This window comes from Sander lucioperca, chromosome 13, assembly GCF_008315115.2.
Source record: "Sander lucioperca isolate FBNREF2018 chromosome 13, SLUC_FBN_1.2, whole genome shotgun sequence".
NCBI classification, from domain to species: Eukaryota; Metazoa; Chordata; class Actinopteri; order Perciformes; family Percidae; genus Sander; species Sander lucioperca.
Window position 1 is genome coordinate 11650699 of NC_050185.1, and position 11733 is coordinate 11662431.

The window sequence follows — 11733 nt, forward strand, 5'->3', positions numbered from 1 at the left end:
AAAAAATGAAAACATTGAAAATATGATGAAAACTTAAGAACTTTTACTTAAGTAGGCATTTCCCTGAATGAAGTAGTTTACATTGTAGTATTGATCATTTTACTCACGTAAATATTTTAGGTACTTTTTCAACCACTGACAGGGAGTCAGTAATAGTGGGTTTTTTTGTTTTCTTTTTGCTGGCTTTTACATCACTCATGGGGTTTAAACTGGCTTGTGATCAGTGATGACACCAAGCCAGTTGCAAAGAATAATGTGGTAGCAAACTTTTTTTTTTTTTTTTTTTTTAAAACAGTTATCCAGGATATTTTGGTGTTCAGATACAACACTTGAGAAACAGTAAAATGTGCTGATGGCAAACTATACAGAATAATAATTTTCTTATAAAGTATAAAAAAAACACATCCAGATAAAGGATTTCATACAAAATCTGATTTATTTTAGAGTAAAAAAAAAAAGAACATGAAATCAATTAGAATATAAGCTGAAACATTACAGATCTCACAGCTGGACCTCAGTTTTCAGTGGGCATTAACATATTTACAATGTCTAGTCACATTTGCTCTTTATCTGTCAAGAGTTCAGTTATTCCCCTTCATACCACTCCAGAGTTGACCCCCTTTAAGTTCAGCCCAAACAAACCTCCTTGTGTGTTCAGCTGCATCAACATGGTAAAAATCTCCACTACCTATACAAGTCTCAGTGTGGCGACTGTGTGCTCGCTCCAGGAGACTCGGACCGGTCTAGCTTCATCGCTGCTTCTAGTGGGGTTGTGGAAATTGAGGTTGGAAGCACAGAGCTCTTAGTCTCCAAAGAGGAAGAAGCAGACGAGGGCAGAGATACAACTATGTATTTCTGCATTGGTCGCGAACTTGTCAGTCCAGGGCCACTGCCAGACTCCAGTTTTACCAAAGGCTGCAAGGTTGAAGTGGCGCTGGGAACAGTGCTAGTGACCGGTGAGGCTGACTGGGAAGAGCTCAGGGTGATTACCTAGAGGAAAGACAAAGAGACAGATGTAAATTCATACTCTGAAGAGAAGGTTTCAGTAAATCCTGTAGTTAAATACAAGACCTGTTAAGTGTCACACCAATCACTTTATTAACTAATAAAATATATAAATGCTTAATGTCTATTTTTCTGTATTTAATCATTTTTATTTTCATTAGTGCTTTGTTGTTTGTCGTTTTCATATTGTAACACATTAGATATATGTTGTAATTAAAAAAAAATATCTATATATTCCTTTGGATCATATAATTTTATCAATACAGGCACGACAAGGAACCCTGTGGATGTGATGAGTGTAAAACTGAATGAAAATCCTGAAAAACCTGCTGAGTTGAAGAGGCTCCAGCACTGGTTGCCATGACGATGTACTTTGTTGCCGGGGGAGACGGCTGTGATGGGGTCCCTGGTCGAGGGGTCATCAAGGTGAGGGAGCTCGGAACCTTAATGATGCTTGGAGTGCGCGACCCTGCCGACCCACTTAACCCACTTTGTGAGACAGTAAGGGTGGGACGAGGCTGCAAAAAAACAGGATTCATCATTCATAACTGAACAGCTGTGTGCTAGTTTACTTGCATGTCAATTCTGCAATGCCTCACACATTAACTCTGGACTGTAAGTGCGAGGGCTAAATGAATTATGAATTTTATATATATATATATATATATATATATATATATATATATATATATGGCATCTTTTTTTCAAAAGCTTCCTTCCAGCTTTCTCAAATGTATTTATACTTCACTAAACATATTATACTGATATACAGTAAGTATTAAATGTACCTGTGTGATTGTTAATGTGGTTCTGTTGACTTGTTGAGCTTGCAGTGCTGCTTGAGTCCTGGCCTTCATTACATGGGAGCAAAGCATGGGTCCGAGGTAACCATAGTCTGTCCGATACTGCTCCATGTTGTCAGGCTGAGGTCGGATCTTGGCAATAACACTTGCACAGTGTTTCTTTGAAAACAAAACACATGTTTATATGAAATGTAAGTACTGTTCTGATACAAAGAAACAATTACTGATGAATGTCATGTCGTAGTGAAATGCTTTGACTGAAGTATACAAAATTGATCAATCTGTGGGAAGTTGTCTACTTTTAAATGCATAATAATCACACATTTGTTACCAGTAAGAGGCTTTGAACGTGGTCCGCTCCTATCTTATCAATATTGGAGACCACTGGTCCTTCCATCACTGCTTTGATGCGAGCACCCTCTACAGTAAGCCGAGGAAGGATCAACGTCTTAATCACCTGCAGGGGACAAAATCAGGAGGTTGCGGTCGATTGAAAAGAGTAAAATTGATAAAGATCTGAGGAAAAAAGAATCACGCTCACATCAGGTCCTAGTTCAGCAAGTCCAGCGATGCAGCCGTAACGTGTCGTCCACTGGGTTTTGTCATCCAACCAACTCTGAGGAAACATGTCAGTCTGGTTTAGTATGTGAAGTGTTTTAAGCAGTAGGGGTGCACGATCCGATATTAAGATCAGATATCGGTCCCGATATTGACAAAATAGCTGGATCGGGGATCGGAAAAATTAACAGATCCACGGGCCGATCCAGTTTTGTTAGTTTTTTCCCTCCCTCTGTCGCACGTGTGTCGCATGCTGGAAGAGTTGAGTGTACAAATAAATAAGAATTCAATACATTACATCTATGTTATTTTGTCTTAGTTAGGAAAGTAATGTTTAGTTAGGAAAGTCTGGTGCCTTTTGTCTCTTCCACATGGTGGAAGGAAGGTATAAGGTGGAAGGTATACAGTGTATTATTAATTCAACAACAGTATCGGATTGGTATCAGGTATTGACAGATACACAAAGGCTAGGCATCGGTATCGGGACTGAAAAAGTCGGATCGGTGCATCCCTATTAAACAGTGGTGCAAACCGTACATTTAAGGAGGGTAACATGTATCTTTAACAAGGGATCAACCCAAAAATACTGTATCTGTGGCTAGAAAAAAAAAAATCTAAAAACTATCCATGGGATTTTCTTTTCCCATTTTTTACCTCAATGTTTTTGAGAACAAAATATAAAAACACAAAAACTCACCTTAGTGAAAGTCTTGGTAATACGGGACTGGATGTTGTTGGTCGTAGTACTAAAAGTTTTACAACTTTGGGCCATGAGGCGAGCAGCAAAGTCTCGTAAAGCCCAGTGGTTGTCAACATCTGGTCGCAAACACAGCTGCTTACTCACAATACACGTCACAACTGCTGGGATGAGCTCATGCAGCTGCAAATACAGATAGAACAATTATAACATTAGAATAAAAGTATACGTTGAGATTATACCCTTCAATAAATAACATCATTTGTTTGTTTTCTGGACTCACGTATTTCTCCAAATACAAGGTGGGGTTGTCCATTAGAGCTTTGACCATCCGCATTAGATAAATCAGCAGAGCCAAGTTGTTTTGCACCACATTCACACGAACCTTTGAGGAGAGCATTAAGTCAGTACTTTCAGCAGAGATATGCTTGGGTATTTCATATGAGGCGAGTAATTTACTCGCCTCATATGAAATACCCAAACATGTTTTAGAACATTTGGAGAAGCTGAAAAGAAAAAGATGCTCACTCCTTCAGAAATAAATGTGCTGAATCTTGGAAGCATCTGATACAGTCCAGGATCTGTAGCAATACTCTGTAAAGCTTCCTGAATGAGAGGAAACAAAAGTGACGTGACAGACCAGGTTAAAACTACTATTTGATCAGTTTGCAGCTAACAGGAAATTGTACGTACAATAATAGAATTCTGCCAAAGTGTTGCCATTTCTTAACTTTATAGCCGATTAATGAAACCCACTATGTGATTTCTTGTCAAAAGGAAACAAGAAAAGGTAATTACATTGTTACTCAGAATGTATACAATAAACCTTATATACAGACAGACAAGCAGGACTTACAGCTCTCTTAGCTTCACAGGAGCCAACACACGCTTCTGTGATTTCCTTGTAGTAAAGCTGCTGTTCCACAGACAGCTCATGAGTGCTGCGTGGCTTCAACCTTATTAGACCCTTATCCTTTCCTGAAAGAGACAGATATAATCAAAGAATTAGGGAGGGAAGAAGGAAGCAAGGTAGGAGGACAGGAGAAGAAAATAGAGAAACATTGAATTATAAAATAAACACAAGGTACTGACCTTTGCCATCAGCAGGCGTTGCCCCCTGACTCTTGCCTTGAATCGTACCTTCTTCCTCCTGACCAGGTTTGACGACTTTAAGGGGCTCTGTAGATTCAACCTTTTGTTGCTCTTTTGGTGCTGAAATGCAGTAAATAAAACCCAACTTTAAGTTTTTTCTAGATTTTTTTTCTCTTTTTTCCTTTTAAGAGAAGAACATTTAAAACAGGGCTCACCTGGTGGTGGATTTTCTGGAATAGAAGGCTGCACCCCCTCAATGCTTAACCAGTGGGCTGTGGATTAACAAACAAGCATGGTGTATAAGCTTACAGTCAAAACAAGAAAATACAATATCCTGGAGTATAACGAACGGCATGTAATGTTTCATATTTGGGTACCTTTGAGAGACACATCTAGTGGAACTCTGGGGAGCGGTGTGTTAATAATGTCACTGAGGTCGACTTCCTTTTCCTCATAGAAATAAAGCTCTCTTCCACCACCGCTTGCAAAGCGAAAAGGGATAAACTCTTGCGACTGGAATCCATACAGGGGCTAGAACGTGAGAAATTAACTTAGAACACATGATTAAGAAAGGAACCAGAACAAAGGAATCCCTTTATGCTTTCCTTCAAATAACATCTATCAAGTCGTTTAATTAAATAGTGAAAGTTTAAGTATGCAAGTTCTCCCTTACCTCCACGTTTTTTAGTTTGAGAGCATTATCTATGTCATTGGTAGTTAATTTACGTCTCTTCCCATGACGCATGAATTTGAGAGCATCCTATGTAAAGGGGAGAAAGGAAAAAGAACGAGGAATTTAAATATAAAGCTCATATATCAGATTTGACATAAAGACATTCAAGAATGTGGTTTCAAAACAATTTACAGACCCACAAACAAAATATCTGGTTAAATGATCTGTGATTTACCTGTGCAATTTCTTTAATTCTGTAGCTGACTTCTTCACTTAGGGCTGCGCAGCTTTCCTCCTGTAACTGCCCCACTCCCACAGACTCTGCCATGGCCTTCATGGATTCTGTGGGTAGGGAGACCGAACACTGCTTCTGCCGACGTTCCTCCGCCATGGCTAACAAAGTACACAGGTCTGTGAATATCACCCCTCACATATACACAAAGAAAAAAATCTAATTCAAACAGATGTATTCCACTTTGGGTATAACATTTTCTGTTCTACAAAAGTGTAATGGTTCACTGCCAATACTAAACACTCAAGGGGTCTGAAGCCACAAACAACATCCTGACATGTTATGTGATGGTTTAGCAAACATTATATATAGACTTAAGTCTACTTCTAAAGACAACATTCTGATGAAAGTACATTTGCAGTGTGTCTTCAGTCCCATTCCCCAAATGTAAATATGAGAAAGCATGTCTTATTGCAGCTCATCATTTAGATATTTTTTTTATACCAATGTAACACAGCTGCCTCATGCAGGCCATCGTCAAGAACGTAGTGTGTTCATGCATGGAGGGCACTACTTAGGGAACACCACTTAAGAGGCCAATCACATCACTTAAGGAGCTACAGGTTTCCATGGCTGCGATTGGAGGCAATGTGCATACAATTGGGTGTTACACTGCAGCTTTATGGGATGATGACAAAAAGTAAGTTAATGTTGAAAAGGCCTTATATGACATCTCAGCTAGTGTTTGCCAGAGAGCATTTGGGGAACTCAATACACAAAGTACAAGAAGGTTGTATGGTCTAATGAGCCCAAAATGACTCTTTATAAAAACAAATGTTTAATTTGCCATAAGCCACAAAACTCTTCAACATGGCAACATGAATGCAACAGAAAAACAACATCCAACATAAAGCCAAAGCAGGAATGGTTTCAAAAAAAATGTATGTCTTGGAGGGGTGAAGTCTAGACCTAAATGGTTTTGGTTTTGACAATGCACTTGTATTTGTGGCTGAAATTGAAAAGAAAAGCGCACTTCATTATCCTCATGCAACTTATCGAGAAAAAAATTGGAAGTGACAAGATGTGCAAATCTAACATGGTCCCATCCGCATAGACGGAAGGCAGTCATTTCTACAGCAGCTGCCTCAATTATATACCGACTTGAGGGGATATGTACTTAACAATTGTGTATCTTGTTTACAATGCAACATAAAAACTCCAAGGTATGAATACTTTTTGAAAAGGTATTATAAGTTACTTCATGTGTGTAAACAAACACACAGAACACTCCACAGAAAGCGGGTTAACCACTCGGACGGAATAACAACCAACTAGCTACACACCATACTCAAGCCACATCTAAAGTATATTCATGCAAATGCAACAACTTAATATCAAAATAAGAAGAGCGTTAATTTCAAGCCACTTAACGAATGCATAGTTCTTTAATATTAACTTACAGTGAGCTAAATATGTGTTAGCTTGCATGCTAGTAACTTAGCTTCCGTTGACATTTTTACCTGTGTGAAGTTGTCCTCTCCTTTCTGAGTTCAAGCAGAAACTTACACGAATAAAACCAGTCAATGTTGAGATCTGCAACAATACTTATTTCGCAAAGCTAATTCTTTTCTATGAATATCCATCTCCCGATATAAATAACTAACTAGTTCACCGATTGAAGCTTGGACCTCCGTTCGTGAATTAGCGCTTATGTTCCATCGCCATTTTGAGTCACGTTCCGGTTGTGATATCGCGATATTATAATTGAGGACCTTAGTAGTCGTTTATTGAAAAGTAACTTATTACATATAATTAAGTAAAATTTGTTTAAAATATCAAAATATCCAATACCACAATTAAATACTTTTACATTATAACTGAATTAAATGTAAATTCCCCTATGGAGAGTATCGTCCCTTTACGTTCTAGGTCTTCAGTCTATGGTTCTACCCATATGTGTCCGGAACCAATGTTATCCTCGAGCTTACGGCGGGGACCTTATGTTGTAACAACGGAGACAAATGTCAGCGTGGAAGGACATTGCAAGAAGAAATCATGTACAGACTCTTATTCCGTACTGTATACACGGCTCGAAACTCTTCAGTCAGTGTATATGAGTCGTGTGTGTTGCCAGCTAAATGTAACAAGGCTGCTGCTCCAGTTTCCAGGTGAGCTTGGCTTGAGTGAATGACGGGATATGTGATGTTTTTTTTTATTTAACGTCAGCTAATGTTACTTTACGTTACTGGGTTGTTTTGGGTAACGTAATGTCTTTGAAAAATGTTGTACATTGACAACAATGAACGTTCGAAATACCTCGAAAATGTATTCTTTCCATAAAAACTGTGGAAGGGCAGCACTGATGGGGCGGGACATTTTGATTTGGGCATTTATTTGAACTGTTCAGGTGCATCACTGGCAGGTCGTTTCCATTGTAGCATGAAGTAACAACTACAAAACTATATGAATGTAGAGAAGATGGTCCCATCCAACAGGATAATTAACAGCTCAAGTAAAAAAGCATTTTGAAAAAGCAGTTATATTGACCACTGTTGATATGTCATGTGAGGATAAAAGAGCCAACCAATGTACTGTATGTTGTTGTTGCAATTATGGACCTTTATCACAGCAGACATTTTGACTTGTCATAGTAGGAAAAGCATAGCTGAAATTGATAACCTTAACAATGTCTAAATTCCATCAAGTGTCCCAGTAAGCTATTTCAGTGAGTCAGCATGTACAACACCAGGGCCTCTCCTAAGTGGAATGCAGCCATCATTAATGGTTTTGAATACACCTGTGCTTTTCCTGCTATGCCATGTCAACATGTCTGCCGTGAAAAAGGTCTATTAATGAAGTATTGTCCACTGTTTTATTATCATCAAAGAGTCTCTTAATTGTCTTTGTTTTCATCAACAATATCATATAGCAAAATATCTCCTGCTATATCATGATGTTAATTTAAAACAGTATTGCCCACCAACCTCTAATTGTAATTGTCATGTTTAAGTATTGAATTTTGTATTATTATTATTATTATTATTATTATTCAAACTCATTTGATCCCTCCAGATTAGACCCCCTATAATAATTAACTGTTTTCTTCTAGGGTTGCAAATGGAGTTGGAGTCAAAGCCCTCAGCACAAGTTCGGTCAGGTTCTGTGAAAAGAAAAATGATGTTACGCCCTCTAATCAAGATCAGAAAACAAACGTCGATAAAGAGGCTGATCCCACAGAAACTCCAACTTTGGTTACACAGAAAGCTGAAGATGACAGCAATGTCATCAATATGGTTGAACAAAGGGAGGAGGAGCCAGTACTGTTAAAGACAGATGATGGAAGTACCACGCAGCAGCAGGTGGATGTTAAAATTGAACAGGTCGTGGCAACGCCACAACAAGGGAAGATTGATGCAGCCAAGAGTGGGAAAGAGAGTCTCCTTGATCTTCTTGGAGCCATGAAGGTGGAAGTAACTAATAAGAGGAAGCTCAAAAACTTAAAAGTGAAGCCAAGTTATGAGTCGACACCCAAGTCAAAGCCAGCAGCTATGGAGAGCACCATCAGTATGTTTCAGAAAGCTACAGTGGAGGCTTCATCACAGAGGTGAGAGGCAGTTTGGAGTTATTAGTCAGGTTGCATTGCCACATGGTCACTGCTGCCATTGATTGTATTGCAAGTTTGTTTGTTTCACCTGTAGATTCTGCCTGAAAACGTTTTACTTACTTCAACCCTAATTTTGGGAGGATATCTGAAGCTCTGGTGGCCTCTTCATCCCCTGTGTTTTTTAGTGAGACACTGGATCCTGAACTGGTTGCAGCTGCGTCTGCTGCTGCCTCCACTCTGCCTGACCGCAGCCAGGCCGAGTCTGAGCTGCTCAGGCAGCTGAGGCAGCACGAAGCCGTCACTGAGGCTCAGAAGAAAGGGGACATGAACAACCTTGGGTATGTCTCCAGTATATGACACTTAATGGACTGAGTATTTAAATGAGATTGTGATATAGTTTTCTGCTATTTAAGTCTGTATAATGGAAACTAAAAGGCCTCATTCACTTGTTCTAAACAGTAATCCAACAATATTTTCTCAGAGTAATCATCGCTGACATGAAAGTAGGAAAGAATCCCAGCCGACAGAACGCTCGGCCGGCTAATCAGATCCGGTTTGATGAGGACGGGCGAGGATACACACACGACAGAGGGATCACTGCTGAGCTGGACAGTGTTCGGAAAAGGCAAATATGTTCATCATGTTTTTACTCAGATAGGATTTGAGATGGACAATGTGTTTAAATGTGTTTTATTTTTTTAGGAAGAACTTGTTCTCGGGGAAAAGACTTAACGTCTTCTCCCCCACTACTGATGAAGATGGAGTTGAATCAGCAGTTGGTAATAAGACATTTTGATTTTGTATTAAGCCTGATATGATTTATTGGCTTTGTTTGCTTAGTGGATAATCTATAGTGTTATTTGTTGATTATTTTTAGTCTTTTGAAATAACTGAGAATAGAGCTTCATAAATGCTTATTATCATGAGATTTGTTTCATGCAGGCGGTCTCTGTCTCTCCTAAACAAATTGAATGTGACGTTGCAAAAGCTCTTGGTTTTAACTTCATCAGGACATCTGCCCATAATGCGGCTCTCATATTTTCAGCACGGCCAACTTTATGGGACATGGACTTTGCTAATCAGTTGTCTCTGTCAACCAACCAAACACCCCGCAACGGGCTTGAGGAAATGATCCAGTGGACCAAAGAGGGAAAAATGTGGCAGTACCCAATCAACAATGAGGCTGGTGAGTAATGCATGCTATATTCTTGCTAAATGTATGGAGAAGGAAAAAATGACACACTGACAAGAGTCTTTTTTGCTCCATGTAAGGCCTTGAGGAGGAAACCAGTGTCCCGTTCCATGAGCATATCTTATTAGGGAAACACTTGGAGGAGGGTTTCCCACGTCAGGGACCAGTGCGTCACTTCATGGAGCTTGTGGTGGCCGGCATGTCCAGAAACCCCTACTTGACAGTCCAACAGAAGCGGGAACACATTTCCTGGTTCAGAGACTACTTCCACCAGAAAGAGGAAGTCCTCAAGGAGGCTGATGTTTACCTCAACTGAGCTTAAGACAATTGCATATGTTTTCCCATTTACCCATAGGGGCTTTGCAACTATGATCATCTTTACTCATACAGGTTGGATTTCTTAACTCTTCCAGGAGGCCTGTTAGAGTGGACTGGCATCAAGTCTGTTTCCTGGTGTCCAACATTGAACAGTATCTACTGTTTCTAAAATGTTGATTAGACTATAGAGCCACTGTTAAACTGTTGCTATTACAAGTGCTTGTATATAAGATTACAAACAATAGAAAGCAGCAAAAGTACAATCATGGCTTTTTGCTTATTTTATTTTCTACTGATCATTTGTTCAACCTTTATTTGCACGAACATTAATGCTAATGTAGGCAATTAACTGACTATAACGTATCAATAGTGTGATGACACAATTACATGAGAAGACATTTGGCTTTTCAGTGTCTGGGATACCAAAATTTGTTCCAGAAATGTCTTCTTTACGGTCATATCAATCCAGTGGTTTTTGTGATACACAGGTGGTGATGCACAAAATGTTTTGTGTTGAATTACACGTTATGGTTAAGTTGATTACAATATTGATATAAAAGGTTCTGTTTTGTATCATGGCACATTTGCCGATCAGGTTACATTAAAAAACAGTGGACCGTTTAGTTGGATAGACGGTTAAATATCTTCATATTCAAAGAAAACAGGTCGATGAAAATGTTTTTGTATTCTTTTTGTATCAAAGGTGATACAAACACCTGTGATCTTGATTAATGGTGTTTCCCATGGCAAGTTGTAAAACAAGTATAACTTATGTGCAGCATCTATGACCTCAGATCAGGTTTACAGTATGAGCTTAAAAAGTCCTTGAACCTTGTGCCCTTTGCAAGGGAAGTGCTTTTAAAGTCAAAAAACATGTTAACAATGTACCACACAGATTCCATCTGGTCTAAAAACACCCTCGGCAATCTATTGTCTGAGAAAGTGTGGAAAATGAGAGCTTGGCAGTTGAGAGTGCCTCATTTCCACATTTTGTTCACTTTTCCATAAACACATGATTAGCATGATAAGATTTTGGCAACTTCCCGGAAAAAAAAAAGTGTTTTTGTGTGGAAAGCACACTGTTTATGCTCAGAAATGTCTTATATGCAAATGAGCCACTAGGTGGCACTACTGCCAGCTGTGGTTTACAGTCATTGGGTCCACATAATGTTAGGATTTCTAACAATTGTACAACAAGGCTAGGACCTAAATATTTTAATAAAAAGCTACCTCTGCAATGCAGTAAATGTATTGCAGTATTTGTATTATTCAGTCTAATAAAACTGGATATGATTGACCAACCTATATTTAAAGTGTCAAAATGTTTAGTGAAGTAATGGCAGTGTTTCGGATATCAAAATCATAAGTAACTGGCCCAAAACGCCAACTGAGGGCTGGACTATTTATGAAAATCAGACCATTTGTGGGACACACCAAATACAAACAAGTCACTCTACTAAAATAGAACATCTGTAAAGAGATGTTACTATTAAAACCACAAGGGACAAGGTGTGCTATTCATAAAAAAAAAAAAACTAAAAAAAAACAGTTGAACATAG

The 11733-nt window shown here is 38.9% G+C and overlaps 2 protein-coding genes across 4 annotated transcripts; one reads left to right on the plus strand and one right to left on the minus strand.

Annotated features, from left to right (window-relative positions):
- Window positions 1–410: 410 nt before the first annotated feature.
- taf6 (TAF6 RNA polymerase II, TATA box binding protein (TBP)-associated factor) lies at window positions 411–6815 on the minus strand. Of its 3 annotated transcripts, none has more exons than XM_031320385.2 (15): window positions 6581–6815; window positions 5064–5221; window positions 4829–4915; window positions 4533–4686; window positions 4371–4427; window positions 4156–4275; window positions 3920–4041; window positions 3592–3669; window positions 3347–3448; window positions 3064–3246; window positions 2350–2424; window positions 2140–2265; window positions 1794–1967; window positions 1332–1523; window positions 411–990 (listed from the first exon to the last, which is right to left on the minus strand). In XM_031320385.2, exons 2-15 carry the CDS (start codon window positions 5217–5219, stop codon window positions 700–702), a joined length of 1917 nt encoding a protein of 638 aa, XP_031176245.1. In that variant the 5' UTR covers window positions 5220–5221; window positions 6581–6815; the 3' UTR covers window positions 411–699. The 3 variants fall into 3 exon arrangements, with proteins under 3 accessions (XP_031176245.1, XP_031176246.1, XP_031176248.1); XM_031320386.2 differs by having other exon boundaries at window positions 700–990; window positions 5064–5239; window positions 6581–6810; XM_031320388.2 differs by having other exon boundaries at window positions 700–990; window positions 5064–5254; window positions 6581–6810.
- Window positions 6816–6997: 182 nt separating this feature from the next.
- On the plus strand, window positions 6998–10464 carry mrps31 (mitochondrial ribosomal protein S31). The gene is made up of 7 exons (XM_031320471.2): window positions 6998–7228; window positions 8170–8664; window positions 8850–9002; window positions 9146–9289; window positions 9367–9443; window positions 9710–9850; window positions 9937–10464. The coding sequence occupies exons 1-7, from the start codon at window positions 7116–7118 to the stop codon at window positions 10170–10172; spliced, it is 1359 nt and encodes a 452-aa protein (XP_031176331.2). The 5' UTR covers window positions 6998–7115; the 3' UTR covers window positions 10173–10464.
- The last annotated feature ends 1269 nt before the right edge of the window (window positions 10465–11733 follow it).

Coding starts and splice junctions, on each gene's coding strand:
- taf6 (XM_031320385.2), bottom strand. CDS start 5,219: ATGGCGGAGGAACGTCGGCAGAAGCAGTGTTCGGTCTCCCTACCCACA. Junction 2,425..3,063: donor TTACCAAGACTTTCACTAAG/GTGAGTTTTTGT, acceptor ATGTTTCCTCAG/AGTTGGTTGGATGACAAAAC. Junction 991..1,331: donor GAGCCTCTTCAACTCAGCAG/GTTTTTCAGGAT, acceptor TCTTTCCTCTAG/GTAATCACCCTGAGCTCTTC.
- mrps31 (XM_031320471.2), top strand. CDS start 7,116: ATGTACAGACTCTTATTCCGTACTGTATACACGGCTCGAAACTCTTCA. Junction 9,290..9,366: donor CTGGACAGTGTTCGGAAAAG/GCAAATATGTTC, acceptor TTATTTTTTTAG/GAAGAACTTGTTCTCGGGGA. Junction 9,444..9,709: donor TGGAGTTGAATCAGCAGTTG/GTAATAAGACAT, acceptor TCATATTTTCAG/CACGGCCAACTTTATGGGAC.